At 39.3% G+C, this 22,269-nt stretch overlaps 1 protein-coding gene across 3 annotated transcripts in view; it reads right to left on the bottom strand.

Annotated features, from left to right (window-relative positions):
- The window catches only part of LOC137321172 (uro-adherence factor A-like), a 95,957-nt gene extending 77,060 nt beyond the window's left edge, over positions 1-18,897 (bottom strand). For all 3 annotated transcript variants that reach the window (XM_067983434.1, XM_067983435.1, XM_067983436.1), the window contains exons 1-6: positions 18,777-18,897; positions 14,241-14,296; positions 6,390-6,472; positions 4,440-4,552; positions 3,347-3,443; positions 308-578 (exon numbers count right to left, since the gene is read on the bottom strand). In XM_067983434.1, coding sequence (XP_067839535.1) covers positions 308-578; positions 3,347-3,443; positions 4,440-4,552; positions 6,390-6,472; positions 14,241-14,296; positions 18,777-18,806 — 650 coding nt within the window. In that variant the 5' untranslated portion in view covers positions 18,807-18,897. The remainder of the gene's footprint in view (positions 1-307; positions 579-3,346; positions 3,444-4,439; positions 4,553-6,389; positions 6,473-14,240; positions 14,297-18,776) is intronic.
- Between the last annotated feature and the right edge of the window lie 3,372 nt (positions 18,898-22,269).

Here is a 22,269-nt window from a genome sequence, read left to right as displayed (position 1 = left end):
AAACATTAGCAAACGTGCAAAAGAAAATGTGAGCTTTAAAAAGAATTGCCCTTTGAGTTACCAGATTTATAGAGCTATATAAATGGTATGAAGTAAAGTTGGCACTGTCCCAAAAAGTTAATATAAAAACATACATAATTTGTAAGCTGTTTGAATTTCTACCCTGCAAAATAAAAATACATCTACACTTTTTCAGAAGAATGAGTTGACATTAGGAAGGTTAGAGGTTTACTGCTACTGTTAACATCTGCCGAAGTCCAAGAACTATCATTTAACTCTACTTATATAAAAGCTGGTGGCTTAGTACCTCATTTTTGGTTTAGCTTCTCGTTTTAGCTTTGAAGGTTTAGGAGTTGAGTTTACAATTGATGTTTCTGCATTATAAGTGATCCCGAATTTTTCCACAGTGGACATGTCTGCTTGTGGCACTAGGGCCTCTACATCAATGAGGATGGGCTCTTCTGCTTCATCAGCAAAGTCTCCTTCATCACCACCACCACCACCCACATTGGCTTGGTCATCAACAACAGCTACTGATAGAGCCTCAGCTACTATGTGTTTACTTGAACTGCAGTAGCCTTCAAAGAGAAAAGAAAGAAAATTATCATCCTTGTAAAACTAATAGAAACAGCCGTTTTAAAAAACAATTTCCAGATTTAATTTAAAAATAAATTCCACTTCAATTTTCACCAAACAATTTAGGCTACCAATTTTTTTTTGATCTGGAAAGCACAAAGACTAACTAGTAGATGCAAAAAAGCACATGACACACAGCAACAGCCACCTGTCATTACCAGTAGTCACTAAAGACCACAGCATCAGCACACTATTACCAGCAGTGTGCGTGAGGCAATGACTTCAATTGTGATTTAAAGACGACCATGACAAACAACAAATGACAGGTTCAACAGAGAAATAGCAAAACTTACATGGGTTTATGTAATGTCACCGCTTCTTAAAAAGTAAGAAAAGTCGGATGAAAAATGTTTCATTCAGCACATTGAAGATCATCCCTCATATTTTAACTCTTTCCAGCTAATGTTTACCCTCTTATTTGAATTTGAATTATCTGCCTTCTCAATTCTCCACATTTTTATAGGAAAGTGCTTTATGAGACATCTCCACATTATACAGTTCCCTAATTTTTCTTTGGTTATTTGTATTTCATCTCCTTTTCTTGGTGAATAAAACTACATGATGTTTCCTTTCTTATTTATTGTTATATTTGTCTTCATTCCCATACCAAGGGTATTACTGCACCATATGCACAAGACCAGATTTTAGGGACTCTCAATTATCTGTCAATTCCCACCATCAATTCGGAGTACCTCATTTTATTTGGTGTAACTTTCCCGTTCTTGCAATAAGTACCTTGTTTGTTATGTGTGACAAAAATGTATCTTTTGTCTGTATTCAATGATTGATTTAAGTGTCTTATTATTAGAAACAGTAAACTGAGTCAATTGTGGTTTTCTGCAAGTCACAGATAACACTTTAAATTATGGCAAATGAAGGTCAATTAATATGCAGTGGTTTCTGTAAAACAAAGATGTTTTCATATGTTAGCACAGGTTGAATGCAGAGGCATTGTGTGGTACCTGTGTTATAATATCTCAAATGGCATGACGGAAGAAAAGTTAAATTCCAGCTATCACAGATCTCAACTAGAGGACAAACATCCAATGCTTGTCAAAGGATGGCAGCTCCATCCTAAGTAATCAAAGATGCTAATGTGTTTTGAGTTTTTTGTTCTGACATGTCTATAGAGGTAGTGCAATGTGCCCCGACCCAGATCAAAGAATCATTGGGATGGTGTCTTTGATTGGCAGTGATGTCTGGGATAGAACATCACCTGCGAGAAGGGGGCAAGATCAATGACTGGCTGTAATCCCTTTTGACAGACAGCTTTAGCCAGGGATCTCCAATTACTGGGTTATATTGGATTTCATGCACTTAACTCGTTAGTCTACATTCAATCTGGGCTGTAGCTGGGAGTCGCAGTCCACAGCTTCAGCCAGCTGGAAAAGCTTTGTTAGTTTGATTACAAGGTACGTTTCACCATGTAAAAATGAACATCGGTTTTCAAGGTTCAAAATATGTTGATAGCCTTGGGGAAAGGTCTATTATTTTGATATTCACTGAAGAGACTAATAAAATTTAATATATTCACTGGATGTGCCGGGTTATGTTCATTTACCTGCTTTATTTAACATTTTATTTAGAGCCCAAATTTAGGTATGACAAAGTGTATATTCAATCCAACCATTGAAGAGAAGGGAATCATGTGGCAGCGCGCGATACATTCAAATAAGCTAGGGCAGTGACAAAGGTTCTCTGTTCTATCCCTAGATCTCACTATCATTGACCCACATATTGGGCAGGTTAAGGCAGACTCTGGATCCTAGGGGGCATGAACTCCACTTATAGGAGTGGTGGATGACACTGAACCAGAGAAAAATGTCTAACATAAAAATCCAAAAATGTGACAGTATGTTATTCTAAACATTCTTTGCCTTTTTTTTCCTGTGTCGATCTATTCTAAATTCACTTTTCACTAATCTTCAATTATGTCCTCTGGCCCTACTTTCTTGATGGGTTTTACGCTTTTGGATCTTCTAATCCCCTTTATCCTGGATTATTTCTGCTCTCATATCTAAGACCACTCTCATGCACGAGTCCCAACTCCTTATATCTTACAGGATATCTATCTAAGCAAGCTTTTGGTAATGTATTCAAGACACAAACAGCAAGCCCTGTCTAGTCATTTATGTTAGCTACTCAGCTTATATCTCTATAAGCTCTCACTCCGGTCTTCAAAAATGGTAGAGCATTGCATTGGATCTAATTTTAAATTTAAAATATCAAGCAAATTTATTTTACAAAAAGATGAATAAGCACCAATCACGGTTGACATCCTTTCACCTAACTCCTTAGGTAGGCAAAATAATAAGAGGATTGCAACACAAAGAATTAAGTTAACTCTTGAATTTCTTTCCATTGCTAGAACCTACTTAATCTATACTTTTTTCCCCTCTCTTTCAGACATTTCAAACTGACTCCTCAAACAGTACTTTTGATTTGAACAGAACAGCTCTTTTTTATATTCTGGAAAAGAAGAGTTACTAGGACTTCCTGGATTTTGAATATCTGACCATTCAAATTTAAAAAGAACTGTCAGTCATATGCAAACTGAACCTCTTACACAGCATTGTTTAAGTTTCTCTAGTCTGTATCTGACAAAACCTGCAACATTTTCTGTTAAAACTACACCCATCAATCCTGCAAAAGCAATAAGCTGCTGAGGCAACATCACCACAAAAGGACAAATGAAGCAAGTGATACAAACCATTATTTTCCGTTATCTTGTCTGTGAACAATTCTGCCACCTGATGAGATTGGTTATTTTCAGGTAGTTGTAACGGTAATCTGGCAACAGACGATTTCTAGGAGGAAAAAAAAATGAAGTTTTGTTTTAAAAAGATAACATTTTCTTTTAACATTTATTTATTTAAATATAGACATTGGGGATTACCGTAAACAAGTACTTTCCCTGGACTTTCCATCTTTGTTAAGTAAGTGTCCCAAGTATCCGGGCCTTCAATTTTTAATCGTAATTGGACCACACTTAACCTGATCTTGAGGAAAGCAAATTGGGTTTTGTTTTGTACACTGACAGAAGATGGTTCTCATTACATCTGGACTAAACTGGCAAGTAGCTACAGACATGAATCCATCCTTTCACCTCTGGGATCTGGGCTTAAATCCAGCCCAAACTGATGGGATGAAGGTCCTGTTACATTGCCGGCTAAAAGGGTCCTAATTGAAAAGAGTCTGGGTATCAATGCAATTCAGAGTAGGCACAGCACACAACAGAAATTATACAGGTGGCTATAAGTTTGGATGCTGCAGGAAACCTATCACAAGGTTGGAGCTAAGGCACACTGGAAGCTATAAAATGCAGTTAGCTCATGCCATACCTGACCTGAAAGTCCTGGATGTTGACACTATGAGGGGAATTTTAATCCCCAAGAACGGGTGGGTGGGAAGTTAGAAATAGTTGTTTTTTGGGTCGTGACCGCAACATTTTCTGACTTTGCATTCCCAGTACTTTCACGCACCCACGTTAAACCCAGAAGTGGAGCCAGGTTGCACTCCCACCCACCTGTTCTTGGGGGTTAAAATTCCCCCAAGAACGGGTGAGTGGGAGTGCAACTGGGTGCCTGAAAACATGTTCGTTCCCCAACAGAAAAAAAAATCCACTATCGACTAAGAAAATAGCAATTCTAAACATAATCTAGAACTTTACTATAATGGAAAAATATTGCAGCAATTTTACAATGTAGAACTCCAACAAAAGACTAGAAAGAGGTTAAAGAAAAATCAGAAAGTAGTGATGTAGAAACCAATTAAGATAACATAAAAGTAATGAGTTTGATCACCTTTTTACCCTGGAGATCCTTTGTAGATTCTTTCACTAAATTTTTCTCTTTTGAAAACTGGACTTCTAAGTGGGATGCAGAATCCAGCAGTGAGCCACTATTATTAATACTGTCTGAAAAAGGATTAAGAATTAATACCTGTAAATCACTCCTTGTTCAGTCCTTCCTAACAAGCCACACTTTCAAACCTGATGAATTATAACAGCAGCCAGCTATTTCAGCAATGTGGCTACAGAATTAACTAAAGCAAACTTCTCAACTCAATACATTGTACTAAATATGTAGTGCAGCATTCAGATATTTTAATCTTTGATGGTCATAACTGGAACATGGCGGCACTATCATAACATGCCTCAATGGATATAACTGGCAGGATTAGGATTCTACAAATTAATTTTTTTTTGGAAAGAAAAAGTCCTTTAGGACAAAAGCAGGAATGATGGTGATTAGTGTGCAAAAGTTACACCATGCCAGGATAGGATTCAATAGAGCAGCTGGTCCTATCCTATCCTATCATCCTTTTTCAATGTTTATTCAGAGGTCTTTTTGGCTGAGATATATACTGGAGGTTTCCCGCAATATGTTTAATTCAGTTCGGTTCAGTTTCTGGATTTGGGCCAAGGTTTTCCAATTGTAATGTTGACAGTTACCCATTTAAAATGAATGGCTTACGATTGGAAAACCTAGATCTAGGCTAATTGGGTTTTGTTTTGTAAACTGGCCTAGAATATCTTGGGCCAATCTACGAATTGCATCACTCACATACAAAACTTCACATCAGGTTGTCTCCTCCTAAAGACATCCAGATTATGAGACTGTATAAGAAATATATTCTAAAGAGGATATTTCAGGCCCAGGTGGAATGGTTCAATCTTTATCATTTCCTGAGTATTTGTACCATCCGTTCTTGCTATATATTTCAATATCTGTGCAATTATCTTACTTGTCCTAGCAGAATGCTATTTACCACCTTTCAGAGTAGACAGGACAACACGTTGGTCATCCTATAGAATCTCTAGTACTTTATACATAATTAAAGGGTAATTAGCCTATGGTACAGTATTCCACTCATTATGTATATAAATGCACAGGTTTCAGTTCATATGAGACTATCTGCTTATAGAAGCTGTCTTTGCGAGCACATTGAAGTATCGAGAAGAAGCTAAATGATAACACCCTGCACTGTCATTTATCGCATGGAAAAACTGAGCAGACAGCAGCTATATGTTTTTGGCCATCTACTGTTTATTATCCTTTTACAGGAAGCCCAAGGTCCAGAAACAGATGCAATAGGATTACTATCCCATCTGCCATTCCTGCTGTTAGGGACAGGCTTAAAAAAAAAGTACTCTCCAAAGGGATAACTGCAAACTTTACTCTCGAGCTCCTTTGAATATTAAATATTCAACACAAGACAAACCAGTCTTTTACAGCTCTAAGTTTACTTGTCTGGGCTCCATCAGGTTGCGAAGAGTAGTTAATTATCAGGAATATTTTTGCAAAGATTGACTACATGCACTTGTCTTAGAAAAAAAACTGTTTAGTTTGGATCGTGGGAGCAGAAAGACAGAAGTAAACGAACATAATGGGGCCGATACCATCTCATGAAGACTAACTGCCCTCTCTGTCTGTCTTTCTTTCTTTCTCTCTCCCCCCCTCAAAGTTTTTTCCCCTTACTGTTCTCAGCTCACAGCTCAGAAGTCAGGTGAGCACCATGCTTGTAGGACAATGCCAAATCCTTCCTTGACCACTGCTGAATACCTCTTAACGACACTTCATCCAACTTTCCTTCACCCTAACCTCCATTAGTTGCAGCTGAGATCAGGTACTCGACAAGCATGGAAATCAAATCCACATATTACAATTCAGCTCATTTGTGCTGAATCATGCATTGCCACTATGTAGAGTTTAATGTATCCCATTTAAATTGGGTATTTAAGTAAACTTCACCTAGTCCAGCCAAGAAGTTATTTAGAATGGTTGATGCATTGGCATTTTTCTGTGAGATGATGGTGATAGGTTTTCCTGTCAGCCTAGAAAGTTTGAAAGAAAGATGTAAAATGAGAAATACTTCGGACACATTTTAATGCAATTATAAACACCTATACTTCAAATCTATCAAATCCAAATAAGTGCTGCACGAGACAATTTGACAAGTTACATTTACATGAAACCTGAAGACTTAGGTATTATAAAATTCTGCTACAACTTATAGGGCTTTAACCAAATTAGCATGTTAAATACCTATGCAGCATGTAACATCCATGTTACTATTAAAGAACACACACACACACACACACACACACACAGGCCACATCAACCTCACTCCTTCTGACAGGATCAGTACAACATGTACCATCACAAACTCTTCCCAAATTATTCAGTCTTGAGGAAAGTAAACAATTACACATGAAACTACCAAGACGATAAAGCCATATTAACAGTTCTCCATGGCACGCAAGGTACTGGAACAAGAACTTCAGATGAGTTAAACATTACACCCGACAACTCTGGCCATTATATTTCACAGATGATAGTTCCATGGTCTAAGGATTAATAGAACCAGTGTCCCATACAGCCTATATTTTTAAATTTCAGCTTTCTAGTGAGTCCATAAGGTTAGATTACTTTCCACTTGGGCATGGGTATTGCACACAATGCCAGCACAGCATCTCAGAACTCTTTATTCTATATCATTTCTCTATATCTTACCGTACTAGCATATTATATCTATTATTGTACTAATAATTGCTGCACTAAATATTGCTGCACTAATAACACTGCATTCCTTTCCTAACATTGTTTCAGAGGCTAAGGCACATGGTCTCAGGAGTAAATCAATCTTTACAACAGAAAAGTTTAAAAACCACTGTGGAGTTTTGACTATTTCCATCTAGCCTTTGAAGCCTTTAATTCCCTTCTTAACCAGATATTTATCCAGAATCTGAGACAACATTTACTATTTTTAATGGGAATTAAAGAGGGGTTCTTCTCATCTCACTTGAGGCTCAAAAATTAACAGGTCCTCTGGTTCTGCAATCTAAATCCAAATTAAATAACCTGCTTATATCAACTTATTTCAACATTTAAAGAGCTGGAGCATGTACCTTCTCAGTTATCAGTGCAAGTGGATTTTTAAAAAAAAATCCCACTGCACTGCACCTACATAGCAACACGGACTGCACTTGAATGTAATTAAATGTACGTGACGAACTTGGAGCATCTGAGACATGATACGGTGCTGTATAAACTGTTGCTTTCTTTTTATCCTTCTGCCAATGAAATAGGATTCAATTCTGCAAGTCTTTTATCAACAATACTTCAAATGCTTTAACCACGACTCATTTTTCTCTGCACACTCAATACACAAATATCCTTTGAAGGTAGGGTGTCCAAAATTGTACATGATATTCTGAATGTGGTCTTACTAATAATAAAAGATTAAAATAATCTGTGTCAATTGATCAGATACCCTCAAAATGGATCCCAGTGCATGATCGGCCTCATTAACAGCTTTCAGTGGCTGGTCAACAACCATATCCAAATCCATTGCCCAGATATCTCTCCATTATAAGAACATACGAAATAGGAGTAGGAGTAGCCCATACGGTCCCTCGAGCCTGCTCCGCCATTCAATCAGATCATGGCTGATCTTCAACCTCAACTCCACTTTCCTGCCCGATCCCCATATCCCTTGATTCCCCTAGAGTCCAAAAATCTATCCATCTCAGCCTTGAATATATTCAATGACTCAGCATCCACAGCCCTCTGGGGTAGAGAATTACAAAGATTCACAACCCTCTGAGTGAAGAAATTCCTCCTCATCTCAGTCTTGAATGGCCAACCCCTTATCCTGTGACTATGCTCCCTAGTTCTAGACTCTCTAGTCGGGGAAACAATCTCTCACCATCTACCCTGTCAAGCCTCCTAATAATCTTATGTTTCAATGAGATCATCTCTCATTCTTCTAAACTCCAAAGAGTATAGGCCCATTCTACTCAACCCTCTCATCCCAGGAATTAATCTAGTGAACCTATGTTGTACCACCCCCTAGGCAAGTATGTCCTTCCTTAGATAAGGAGACCAAAACTGTACTCAGTATTCCAGGTGGGATCTCACTAAAGCCCTGTATAACTGTAGTAGGACTTCCTTACTCTTGTACTCCAACCCCCTTGCAATAAAGGCCAACATGCCATTTGCTTTCCTAATTGCCTGCTGTACCTGGATAATAACTTTTTGTGTTTCTTGTACAAGGACACCCAAGTCTCTCTGAACACCAACATTTAATAGTTTCTCATCATTTAAAAAATATTCTGTTTTTCTATTCTTCCTACCAAAGTGAATAATGTCACATTTCCCCACATTATACTCCATCTGCCACCTTCTTGACCTCTCACTTAATCTGTAGATATCCCTTTGCAGACACTTTGTGTCCTCTCACAGCTTACTTTCTCACCTAGCTTTGTATCATCAGCAAACTTGGATACATTACACTCGGTCCCTTCATCTAAGTCATTAATATAGATTGTAAACAGTTGAGGTCCCCCGTTAGTTACAGCCTGCCAACCTGAGAATATCCCTACTTTCTGTTTTCTGTCCTTTAACCAATCCTCTATCCATGCTAATATATTACCCCCAACCACATGAGTCCTCACCTTGTGTTACAACGTTTTATGTGGCACCTTATCGAATGCCTTTTGAAAATCCAAATATACTACATCCACTGGTTCCCCTATCTACCCTGCTAGTTACATCCTCAAAAAACTCTAATAGATTTGTCATACATGATTTCCCTTTCATAAAACCATGTTGACTCTGCCTAATCATGTTATCATTTTCTAAGTGCTCTGTTACCACTTCCTTAATAATAGATTCCAGTATTTTCCCGACAACTGACGTCAGGCTAATAGGCCTGTAGTTCCCTATAGTGGGGTAACATTTGCTACCTTCCGGTCGACTGGGACCGTTCCAGAATCTAGCGGATTTTGGAAGATCATAACCAATGCATCCGCTATCTCTGCAGCCACCTCTGTTGGAACCCTAGAATGTAGGCCAACAGGTCCAGGGAATTTGTCGGCTTTTAGTCCCATTAGTTTGTCCAGTACTTTTTCTCTACTGATATTAATTGTTTTAAGTTCCTCACTCTCATTTATCCCTTGATTCCCCACTATTTTTGGTATGCTTTTTGTGACTTCTACCGTGAAGACAGATACAAAATATTTGTTTAACGCACCTGCCATTTCCTGATTCCCCATTACAATTTCTCCTGTCTCAGCCTCTAAGGGACCAACGTTTACTTTTGCTCCTCTCTTCCTTTTTATATATTTGTAGAAACTCTTACAATCAGTTTTTAGATTTCTTGCTAGTTTACTTTCATATTCTATTTTCTCCCTTTTTATCAATTTTTTCGTCGTCCTTTGTTGATTTCAAAAACTCTCCCAATCCCCAGGCTTATTACTCTTCTTGGCAACATTATAGGCCTCTTCTTTCAATCTAATACTCTCCTTAACTTCTTTAGTTAGCCATGGGTGGATCACTTTTCCCGTGGAGTTTTTATTTCTCAATGGAATGTATACTGGTTGAGAATATTAAAATATTTCTTTAAATGTTTGCCATTGCTTTTCAACTGTCAAACCCTTCAATTTAATTTCCCAATCTACCTTTGACAACTCGCCACTATGTTCACCTATCAATCTAAGTTATCTACATTAAAACCATTTGCCATTCTTCAGCTTAGCTACTTAATATGTCCAAATCTTTCATTGCTAATAATCTCCTTTATGTAGCAGGTAGTCAACTGCAAATCTGATAATTCAGAAATATCCTCTTCCATTTTGGTTACACAGTGTTAACAGCAAGAGTCCCAGCACTGATTCCTATGGAGCTTCACTAGTCATCAAACCCCAGGCACAGTTAGCATATGCATACACGGCCAGATTTGCTGGAGTGGGACATCTCACAGCGTACCCCGTTAGTTAGACTTATTCGTGCACATTTATACAGAGTAGAGCCCACAGCACAGAAACAAGCCATTCAGCACAACTTGTCCATGCCAGCGTCTATGCGCCACACGAGCCTCTTCCCACTCCTTTTCATCTAACCCGATCAGCGTATTAATCATTCATCATTCCTTTCTCCCTCATGTGCTTACCTAGCTTCCCCTTAAATTGATCTATTCGCCTCAACCACTCCATGTGGTAGTGTGGTCCACATTCTTTCCACTCTCTAGCTAAAGAAATTTCTCCTGAATTCCCTATTGGATTTATTAGTGATTATCTTATACTTATGATCTCTAGTTTTGGACACCCCCACAAGTGGAAACATCTTCTCTACATCTACCCAATCAAACCCTTTCATTATCTTAATGACTTCTATCAGGTCATCCCTCAGCCTTCTCTTTTCCAGAGAAATGAGCCCCAGCCTGGTCAGTCTTTCCTGATAAGTATATCCTCTCAGTTCTGATATCATCCTTGTGAATCTTTTTTGCACCTTCTCCAATGCTTCTATATCCGTTTTGTAATATGAAGACCTGAACTGCACACAGTACTCCAAGTGTGGTCTAACCAAGGTTCTATATAAGTTTAACATAACTTCTCTTCTTTTCAATTCTATCCCTCTAGAAATGAGTCTCAGTGCTTGGTTTGCTTTTTTTATGGCCTTATTAAACTGCAGTGCTACTTTTAGTGATTTGTATATCTATACCCCAGATCTATTTGCTCCTCTACCCCATTTACACTCTTATTATCCAAGCAGTATGTGGCCATCTTATTCTTACTATAAAAATGCACCACTTCACACTTTTCTATATTGAAATTCATTTGCTATTTACTTATCCATTCTGCACGTTTATTAATGTCTTCCTGTATTTTGTCGCATTCTTCCTTTGTATTAAGTACACCTCCCAATTTGGTGTCTTCCTCAAATTTTGAAATTGTACTTCCGAGTCCTATTCTTAATGTAAATTGTGAACAGCAATGGCCCCAGCACCAATCCCTGTGGAACACCACTTCCCATCTTTTGCCAATCTGAGTAGCTACCCTTAACCCCACTCTGTTTTCTGTTTTGTAGCCAGCTCGCTATCCATTCTGCTACCTGTCCCCTGACTCCACATGCACTGACCTTAGTCATGAGTCTACTATGCGGCACCTTATCAAAGGCCTTTTGAAAATCCAAACATATCACATCTACTGCATTATCCTGTCTGCTCTGTTATTGAATTCTTTGAAGAAGTAAGGTTGGTCAAGCATGACTTTCCCTTCTGAAATCTGTGCTGACTACTCTTTATTATATTTTTGTTTTCTAGATGTTTTTCTATTACATCTTTGAGTGAAGATTCCATTAGCTTTCCTACCAGCGACGTTGAGCTAACTGGTCTACAGTTCCCTGGACTTGTTCTATCTCCCTTTTTAAATATAGGAATAACATTAGCTGTCCGCCAGTCTTCTGGCACTATTTCCTTTTCTAATGAATTTTTATATATCTGTAATAGTGCCTCTGCTATCTCCTCCTGAACTTTTTTTTAATATGCGTGGTTTGATTAGTTTATCAATTATCTCCCCTCTTTCTATCTTTAGATTTTAAAATTTTTTGCCCACAAAGTTGCTGGAAGTGCGAGCTGAAAACGAGTACAGTGGGACCTTAGTGCATAACGGGACAAACAGCATATCTCCTTAGCCAATGAGATTTAAGAATTAAGAAATAAACAGAAGGAGGGTGAATTAGAGTGGTGGATTCAATGTCAAATCAGGTACAGAAAGAAAAATAAAGAGAGGAAAAGAAAGATTGGATTGAGAGAGAGGGAAAAAAAGAGGCAGAAATGAAAAGAAAAATTTTAAATCTCCTAAAACAACCTGATGAAATGAGACTCCACACTTTTAATTGTTCACTTTCTGGGCAAGAAAGGTTGATTGGCAGTCATTAACAATTATCACGTTGTTAAAAGGATACTTATGCTATTAACTATTAGACTTAACTTTGTGGCGAGTTTAATGGGCAATTAACACGTAAATGTAGCAACTTCAAGAAAATCACAGGGCGGTTAAGGGCAAGATGCCGTCTTCGTGAAGCTAACGGCAGAGCGGCACAAATCGGCCAGCAACGTGTGGCGATTTGTAATTCACAGGGTATCTCTTCCTCGTTACAAGTTGCTGGTCGATTTGCACATTAATAACGACGTGCGTCATTCAGCCATTGATACCTTTTTCAGCAAAATCTGGGCCAATATATTGAACCACCTTTAGCCTTGAAGCAGGGCTTGAAGTGGAAAAATTTGCAGGGCTATGGGGAAAGAGCAGGGGCATGGGTCTAATTGGATAGTTCCTACAAAGAGCTGGCATGAGCACAATGGGCCGAATGGCCTCCTTCTGTGCTGTGTCATTCTATGTACTACACTCCAGATCTATGTTGGTATCTTTGTAACAGGCTCACGTTTTCACCCACATGAAAAGAGGGCGAAGGATCATTTTTGGAATATTTTGTTGAAAGCAATTCCAAATAAGAGACCGATCAATCATTTAGGTGTGATTTGTTTCATTTATACTTTGACCACTTCTTTTATTAGTAAAGCAGTCCCGAATCTGGTTTTAGAAAAACTAAAATATTTTTTAAATCATCTGAACAAACATGGATATTTTGAAAGCTGAGGTTTCCTACTCAAAGTATAATCAGCTTGAAGCCCAAGTTTAAATAAATTACAGATTCCATTAGATAATATAATATTGCTACATTATTTTTGAATTAGGTTACGTGTTTTGGTTAATCCCATGTTATTCTATGTCAGGTGAAATTGGCTTTGAGGAGTTTAAGCTGACACACAAAAGCACAAGACCAAACCCATATACTGAAAAAATATCAACTGTTCCTGTTACAAATGATTTTGGAATCTGATTCAAATATGGGTCACTAAAAGTTATAATCAGGCTGAGTATGCTTTTGATCTTTCTAATGACTTTTGAATAGAGAATGCTGATAACATGATTGGGAGAACTAAGAGGAGTTACTAAGCCCAACAGCGTGAGGGAACTGAAAGAGATAGTTCTTTTCAACTGCTCGGTTGTTAGAAGTACCGAATACCGAGTAGAATTTAAAAGTTACTGGACAGTTGTTTTGCTGCTGCTTTCACTTTAGCTGTTTAAAATATCTTTAAAAACAAGCAGTTCAAAGAAATTTAATTTGTTTTCAATGAATAATAAATTAATTTACTCCAAAGGCACTTAGTTCTCACCATGGAGATCACAAATGAAATGGTGAATGTGTAACCTGTACTCAACATGATTGGGTGCCTCCAAACCCAACAGGCAAGCTAACCTTCCCCCACACCCAGTGCTTCTTGGTTCTACATTCTCTCGCAGAGAATAGAGATTCTAGGAATATTACTGAGATACAGGGCTATTGAACACTTGCTCAAAAGAACATGAAGGAAAAGTAAACATTACAATCTACCTACAACTCTACTCCGGTGAAAAAAAAATTGGATGTAGGTTCTGATCCCTTAATAATCTTAAAATTGCAAAGCTATAGCAAGAGCTGCAAAACAAAAAAAAGTAGGAATAAAATTCTACTCCGCAATATCACCAGCCGAATCAATTTTTAAAAATTGGGATGATTTTCCAGAACCACTCATTTTGATATATACTAATCTATTTCATTAAAATAAATAAATTGGTCAACAGCTTTAAGTAAATGAGAATTTAATCTGTACCAGCACAAATACCCTCAACCAAGTATATACATTCTAGTTAAAAACAAAACAAACTTGACTGAATACATTTCACAGACTCTACAAATGCAAGGTTTTATTACCTCCCAATTGCTTGGTCTCTGTAGTATCTACTTCTATAGGGCTGTTTTGGCAATTCCTGCAAAACAAAAAGACACATGTAAAAAAACTAACATTTTGTCACTGCGACATCTGTTAACACTAACTTTCAGCATTTCTGAAAATTTTCTAAGCATATAAATTCCCCCCCTCCCGTCTCAGTGGTAGCACTCTCACTTCAGTCAGAAGGTTGTGGGTTCAAGTCCCACTCCAGAGACTTGAGCACACAATCTAGGCTCACACTTCAGTGCAGCACCGAAGGAGTGCTGCAATGTCGGAAGTGTCATCTTTTGGATGAGATGTTAAAACGAGGCCCCGTCTGCCCTCAGGTGGACGTACTAAAAGAGCCCATGATACTATTCGAAGAAGAGCAGGCGAGTTCTCCCTGGTGTCTTGGCCAATATTTATACCTCAACCATCACCACTAAAAAACAGATTATCTTGTCGTTATCACGTTACTGTTTGTAGGACCTTGCTGTGTGCAAATTAGCTGCCACGTTTCCTACATTACAATAGTGACCACATTTCAAAAGTACTTCATTGATTGTAAAGCACTATGGGTCGGCCTGAGGTTGTGAAAGGCGCTATATAAATGCAAGACTTTCTTTTTCTTTTCACAGAAAATCTTCAAAATGCATCTTACATGAACGTTCATGCTACTGATCAGTTACTGTCAAATGATCCTACACAATATTGAGTACACTTCCCAAGGACCTGAAAGGTGATATATAAAAGCAGATACCTAACAATGTACTCTTTATACTTAACAGCTTGATTGGAATAAAATAGTGACAAAGTAAGTTATGAGGAAAATAACTTCTCGGGAGAGTTTGTGTTAATGCTCAATAAATAATTTGCACCACAATCTTTCCCGCCAAATGAACTTTTCCATGTGAAAAAAATTTAGCATTAAAGTTCCCTATTCTTAATGAATTTTCACAGGTTGACACCACACTGTCAAAAGGGCGGGGTGTGGGGAGGCAAGAGAAAGATTTAGTAGATACTTGGGTTTCATTCCAGAACGGCTCAGTGAGTTTATGAAGCTTTGCATAAAATTCTGCATGTCAGAGTGAACATACATGGTCCATATGATTCATTTTTTCTCTCGACAAAATATATAAATTAATGAAGTTAATCCATCATTAAGAAAAGCATGATTGTAGCATTTTAGAAGTCTGTGCTGGAGCAATCCGTTATGGATGAAAACAATAAAAGTTTTTTTAATACAAAGTACTAAGAAAGTGGTAGAGCTATTTTTGGTTTCAAATTAGTGATTACATGCGTATTTCCATGGAAATTGTAATTCAGTGGCCTTTATTATTATTGTATGTTTAACTATGTGCTCATTTTATTACAGCCCAAGGCTTACAGGAAAAAGGAGTAAGAAAGATGTTTTAAGTAGGTAGGCAGCGTGTGGCAGTACTGGGGAGCGGGAGGATTATATGGTTTAGTAATGCAGCAGGGTGACCTTGGCGTCTAAGAGAAGGAAGGTGACGTAGGGGAGGGGCGGAGGCGTGCTGGGGTCTGCGAGTACTGGTGAGAGGTTCTTGGATCTGGGAATTGTGGGACATTTAAGTTCTTTAAAGCACTGTCCTCACTTAATGGACTCGATTTTCAAACGGCGGAGGGATGGGATGGGGCAAACCCAGATCATAAAATCTCACCATTTCCCAGGTGATCTTGAGGTAATTGATACTCATTAATCTTCTTTCCCGGTTTCGAGCCCGTCAACCAGCCTGATTGACAAGCTGGCTGCCGACAGGAGCTGCATCACCGGAGGGGGGAGGGGGAAGGGGAAGAGAAAGAGAAATATATATCTCTATCTATCACCCGGCACTGCAAGGGAGAGTGGGGGGATTGGAGAAGACCTTGGAGAGACAGGGGAGGGGGGAGACATCAGAGCAGGGGGGTGCAAGTGCGATCGTTTCAAAGGTAGATTTATTTTTTTATATGTTGCAAAATGTTATTTTATTTCATTTCATTTATGTACTTTATTCTTGACTGATCCAGCCCCGTGAATCGGAAGCCACGGGAAAGCCGCCCAGGTACACTGAAAATTGTTCTAGCTACCTAATATATAACAAATAAAGTACCTTAAGTACCTCAGTGAAGTACATTTGCTTCTTTAAATATCGTTCCGCTGGCTTTAATTACCGGCGGGACTTCCGGATTCCAGAACCCCGTGAACACACAGGTACGCCTGTGTGAGACGCAGAAGTCAGCGGGTTGAAGCCAGGTTCCTTACCCGCTCCAGATTTTCGCTTCCTCCCACCCCCCGGAGTTTAATTTGAAAATCGAGCCCAATATCTTAGTAAAAGCACAGTAAAAAGAACTTAATAGAGGCTCCCAGTGCTGCCAAAACCCATGGTTGTCCCCACCCCCCAGTAATATTACGAGCAAGCTATCCATCTCTAACCTGTATCAGGTTAGAGGTAGGTATCTGGCTCAGTGGTAGCACTTTCACCTTGAAGTCCGAAGGCTGTGGGTTCAAGCCCCACTACAGAGATTTGAGCACAAAATCTAGGTTGACACTCCAGTGCAGTACTGAGGGAGTGCTGCACTGTCAGAGGTGCCGTCTTTCAGATGAGATGTTAAACAGAGACCCCATCTGCCCTCTCAGGTGGATGTAAAAGATCCTATTTCAAAAGATGATCAGGGGAATTTTCCCCAGTGTCCTGGCCAATATCCCTCAACATCACAAACAGATTATCTAGTCATTATCACATGGCTGTCTGTGGGGCCTTGTGCGCAAATTGGCTACCGCATTTCCTACATTACAGCAATGGTTTCTCTTCAAAAGTACTTCAATGGCTGTAAAGCGCTTTAGGACGTCCCAAGATCATGAAAGGTGCTTTATAAATACAAGTTTTTCTTTCCTTCTTTATATCCTGCCTACCACCTTGCCCAAGTTGGACTTTAAAAAAGGGAAGTGATAAACATTGAGTATATAAATTGAAAAAACATCCACTTTTTAATTTTAAAAAGCAGCCACTGAATTACATTTTCACATAAATATGAACAGTCACACAATTCATTAACAATTAATAACAGTTTTACAATGGTAAAAGTTCCAGGTAATACAGAATCTGACATGGTCACCATAAATCACCGGCTTGATAATGCACTGTGCATTACAATCTACTCTTGGTAAGTCACAGTTATTTTTGCACAAAATAATTTGAAATATCCAGTAATTTAAATTAAGGAATTGAAATGAACAGCACAGGAAGCTTTTTCAGCGCTGAAATAAATGAATTATCTGGTCATTTGAACTAAACCCCAATATCATTAGGTTTAGAGTAGTTATGGAAAAGGACAAGGAACAATCAAGCATAAAAATACTCAACTGGAGGAGGGCGAATTTTGGTGATTTGAAAGGGGATCTGGCCCAGGTGGATTGGAATCAAAGATTGGCAGGGAAAACAGTAAATGAGCAATGGGAGGCCTTCAAAAAGGAGATAGTTCAGGTACAGACTAGACCTATTCCCCGAGATGGAAAGGATGGGCATCGAAAGCTGGAGGTCCCTGGATTTCCAAAAGTATAGAGATTAAAATGAAACATAAAAAGGCTTATGTCAAATGTAAGGCAGGTGCACCAGCACTTCCAAGAACGGGGGAGATTGTGGGCTGAAGCTTAGGATGGGGATTCCCCCACACATCTAGTGGGGTGGTCTGCACCTCTGGTGTCCATCTGCCGCCTTCTTCCACCACACTCCTGGGTCACTGAAGCCTTCTCCGTTCTGCCAGTTAGTCCATGCTTCCCTCCACCTCTACCATTTTGCCATAACCATTCACAAATCCTCTGGGTCTCAGGCATATATTTTATTTCTCTAATTTCTTTCATTATTGCCTCTATTTCTTACACCATTATCACTTCTCATTTGATCATCTCCTGTCCTCCACCTAATCACAGACCATTTTGTTTTCCTCCCCACCCACCCCCCCCTTTTTTCCCTGGCTCTGTTCCTACCTACAAGTTGTTCACCTGTAACATGGCCTGGTTTTGACGAATCAGCTGAAATGTTAACGCTACCTTCCTCTCCAGAAATGTTGTCTGACCTGCTGAGCGTATCCTGCATTTTCTAATTTCCAAATAACTTAGGGTCCTATACATGACCTTAACCCTGTCAGTGAGTGGATGATGCTTCCACATCATCAGTGTTGTCAACGGGCTTATTTAGTATCTTTGTGCCAACACGTTATTGGGGGGGGGGGGGCGGGGGGAAGCTATTACGCACTTTAATACCGTGCAGTACACTCTTACTTAAGATACTCTTAATTCATCCCGCCACAAATTGCTCCGACCAGCAGTGACAGATCTATAACGGCCAGTGCTTCAGCCGGGTGTTTTGTAACTAAAATGGACGCAGGGGGGGGGGGGGGGGTGACTCGGGTTTCAGGGGCGACCGGTTGCGGAGTCCCGATCCCCTTCCTCAAACGGTCTCACATCTCACCACAAGTGATCCGCCAACCGGATCAACGAAGGTGGCCCCTGCCTCAGTTCAGTTCAGTTCACTCACCAGTCTGGGCAGTGCCGCCTCCCCGCTCATCCTAGCCTGCTGCCGGCCCACCCGCCGCCCTCGAGCTCCGTCTGTTATTTTCCTTCCGCCCGCGGTCTTGATTTTCACGTCGTCCTTTCGTTAATTTCAAATCCGTCGCGCGGACAAGCGTCATTCGCGTGCGGACACCCGTCAGCCAATCGCAGCTCAACGTGTCCGGTCGGATCGCGCGCGCGCGCGCCCCCCCCCCCCCCCCCCAACAAAAACAGCGGCGACGTCATGGGAACGTGACCAGACGAGCGGAAGGATATGCGAGAGTGTTAATGGAAAAAGCTGGCGGCAGGTACCTGCAGTGAGGAGATTCTTACTATATTACTAATCGATCCGCATTGGTGTTGAACAGGAAGAAAATGTTATGTCTCTTACCTGTCGTCTTCATGTTGCTGTTTCTCTGCCTTTATCCTCTTTCCTAGTCAGAAAGTTGTACATACAAGTCCCACTGTAGAAACTTGAGTACATAGTCTAGGCTGACACTCGAGTGCAGTATTTTCAAATGAGATGTTAAACTGAGGCCCCGTCTACCTGCTCAGATGGTCATAAAAGGTCCCATGGCACTATTTGAAGAAAAGCCCCAATTATGCCTCAACCTCTTTCCTTCATCCCTTTGCCCTCTCCTGTTCCTATCAAAGAGGCATTATTTGCTTTCAAAATTCATCTTGTATTTTTAAAGAAATCAAGTTAGAATGAGGAAAGACAATGTTTCTCTACCTCTCTATTTCATGATGTGGAGATGCCGGTGATGGACTGGGGTTGACAATTGTAAACAATTTTACGACACCAAGTTATAGTCCAGCAATTTTATTTTAAATTCACAAGCTTTCGGAGGCTACCTCCTTCCTCCTCCTTCCTTTTCCACATCGTTCACCTGAGGAAGGAGGTAGCCTCCGAAAGCTTGTGAATTTAAAATAAAATTGCTGGACTATAACTTGGTGTCGTAAAATTGTTTACAATTGTCAACCCCAGTCCATCACCAGCATCTCCACATTTTCCACATCGTTCACCTGAGGAAGGAGGTAGCCTCCGAAAGCTTGTGAATTTAAAATAAAATTGCTGGACTATAACTTGGTGTCGTAAAATTGTTTACAATTGTCAACCCCAGTCCATCACCAGCATCTCCACATTTTCCACATCGTTCACCTGAGGAAGGAGGTAGCCTCCGAAAGCTTGTGAATTTAAAATAAAATTGCTGGACTATAACTTGGTGTCGTAAAATTGTTTACAATTCTCTATTTCATGATGTGGAGATGCTGGTGATGGACTGGGGTGGACAAATGTAAGGAATCTTACAACACCAGGTTATAGTCCAACAGCCATAAGCTATCCATAAGATATGCGATTTGAGAACCTCTCATTCACTCACTCACCTGACGAAGGAGATAATCTCCGAAAGCTTGTGATTTTCAAATAAAACTGTTGGACTATAACCTGGTGTTGTAAGATTCCTTACATTTCTCTATTTCATGGCTGCTAACAGTTAGATCCTGTCTCACAGTTGTAAGCAATTAACAACTATCTTTACTCACTGTCATCAAAACACAAGTGAGAATTAATTGACTTCAAATATCAACTGGTATTTTTTTGAAAATTGAACTAACAGCCTGAAGAAAAATTATCTCTCAATGACTCCAGTCTCTCTCCCTCAGCTTAATACACTTTTGGAAATTTATAAAATACTACAACAGGTATGTAATTAATAATCAGTTTTCTCACTGACATAGACTCATTCTGTTTTTTTTTAAAAACTCAATATAAACTTTCTCAGTATAGCTTTTGAAATTCATCCCCTTGTTTTTCAAAGTTATTTGAAGAAATGCTACTCCACAGAAACTGCTAGAAGAGAAATAAGAGAATTCCAGCGATACAGCTGACTCTGGTACTGATGCATCCTGGGAAATTAGGCAGACCGCACGTGCTCAGACTTCACAATCCAAATTCAGTCAAAGTGCTGGGCAAAAATATCCAATCTAAGCCAAGGCTTTGGGGAGAGTCAAAGGCTTCAAATAAAAGGCATTAAAAGATCATTAATTATATAAATGTTAACTATGTTATGAAATAAGTTTAAAGTTTTGAAGAGGAGAAATTTCATTACTGAGGAAAATGGTAGATTTCTTTTTCAGAAGGCATTTCAAGTAATTTGTGGGGAAAATATATCAATGAATACCCTACAGAACATTCACTGAAACAGAGGGTGAAATGTTAAATGCAGTGGTGTGTGACAGGTAGGAGTTTTGTGACAGCTCTAACATTGAAAATCCTATTAGTATCGTCTACAGGCATAACAGTATTGCAGGAAAATGTGGACACTTATGGGTTTTCCCATTAAGAGCAGGTTGACATACGCGTTTTCAATGGAACATTATAAATGTGGAGACAGGAAATTATAATGGGAAAAGAATTGCCTGTATAAACATCTCATTGTAATTATACCCTTCTGGCAGTGGTAGCGCTGTAGCACCTTGTTTTACATTTCCCAGCACCTCAGTCTATACTGCAGAGAAACTCCTATGTTGCAACTGACTCGACTTCTGTGCCTTCTCAATTGCCAGGAGTTTTGTCAAAGTATTATATAAAATAAGGACAGAATGTGTGACTTTAAAATAGGGATTGAATTATATCTGCATGCCCTAGTCCAATTATCTCCCTTCCTCAAATCTGTCATCTGAAAACAATCCCAATGTGCAATGTCATGGAGATCGACTAATAAATTAATTTTGTTACATGCTTTTGTGTTTGCAGTAAAATTTTGATCCACGATTATGCTATATTCACAATGCACTTTGCTTTTCTTTTTTCTTTTTGCTGCTTATTACTTTCCATTTTTCTACTTGCTGTTTCACTCCCCATCTTTTCACGTTGTTGTTCCTTTTTTTCCTCTTTCATAAGCTATTTTTGAAATTTAACAAAATCTTGTTCTGATGAAGAGTCACCCCCAAAACAATAACCTTTCATTGTATAGATCTGCTTTGTGTTTCCAGCATTTTCTGTTTTTATTGGAACTATTTTTGAAGTTTACTGGATATAAGAAGCCCCTAATCCCATCCTTTTGTAGAAGGCCCTACCCAGTCCATATTTCTCCCAGGCTTCCTTTAAAGTATGCAATTGGCAGGCTTACCAGGATAGCACTGGATCAGTCCTCATATTACATACACTGGCTCTGGCTCTGTGGTAAGACTCTTGCCTCTGAGTGAGAAGTTTGTGGATTTAAGCTTCACTGTAGGACTTGAGCATGTAAACTAGGCTCAAAAATTACAACAGTGACTAAATTTTTAAAAATGCTTCAATGACTGTAAGGCGGTCATGAAAGGTGCTATATAAATGCAAGTTCTTTAGAACTCTGCACTATTGAAGATGCTTCCTCTCAGATGAGATGTTGAAGCGAGATCCCGTCAGCCTGCTCAGGTGGATGTAAAAGGTTCCGTGGCACTCCTCAACGAAGAGCAGGAGAACATAAGAA

The sequence above is a fragment of the Heptranchias perlo genome, chromosome 4 (assembly GCF_035084215.1).
Source record: "Heptranchias perlo isolate sHepPer1 chromosome 4, sHepPer1.hap1, whole genome shotgun sequence".
In the NCBI taxonomy this organism is placed as follows: Eukaryota; Metazoa; Chordata; class Chondrichthyes; order Hexanchiformes; family Hexanchidae; genus Heptranchias; species Heptranchias perlo.
This window is presented reverse-complemented; position numbering and strand designations above follow the sequence as displayed.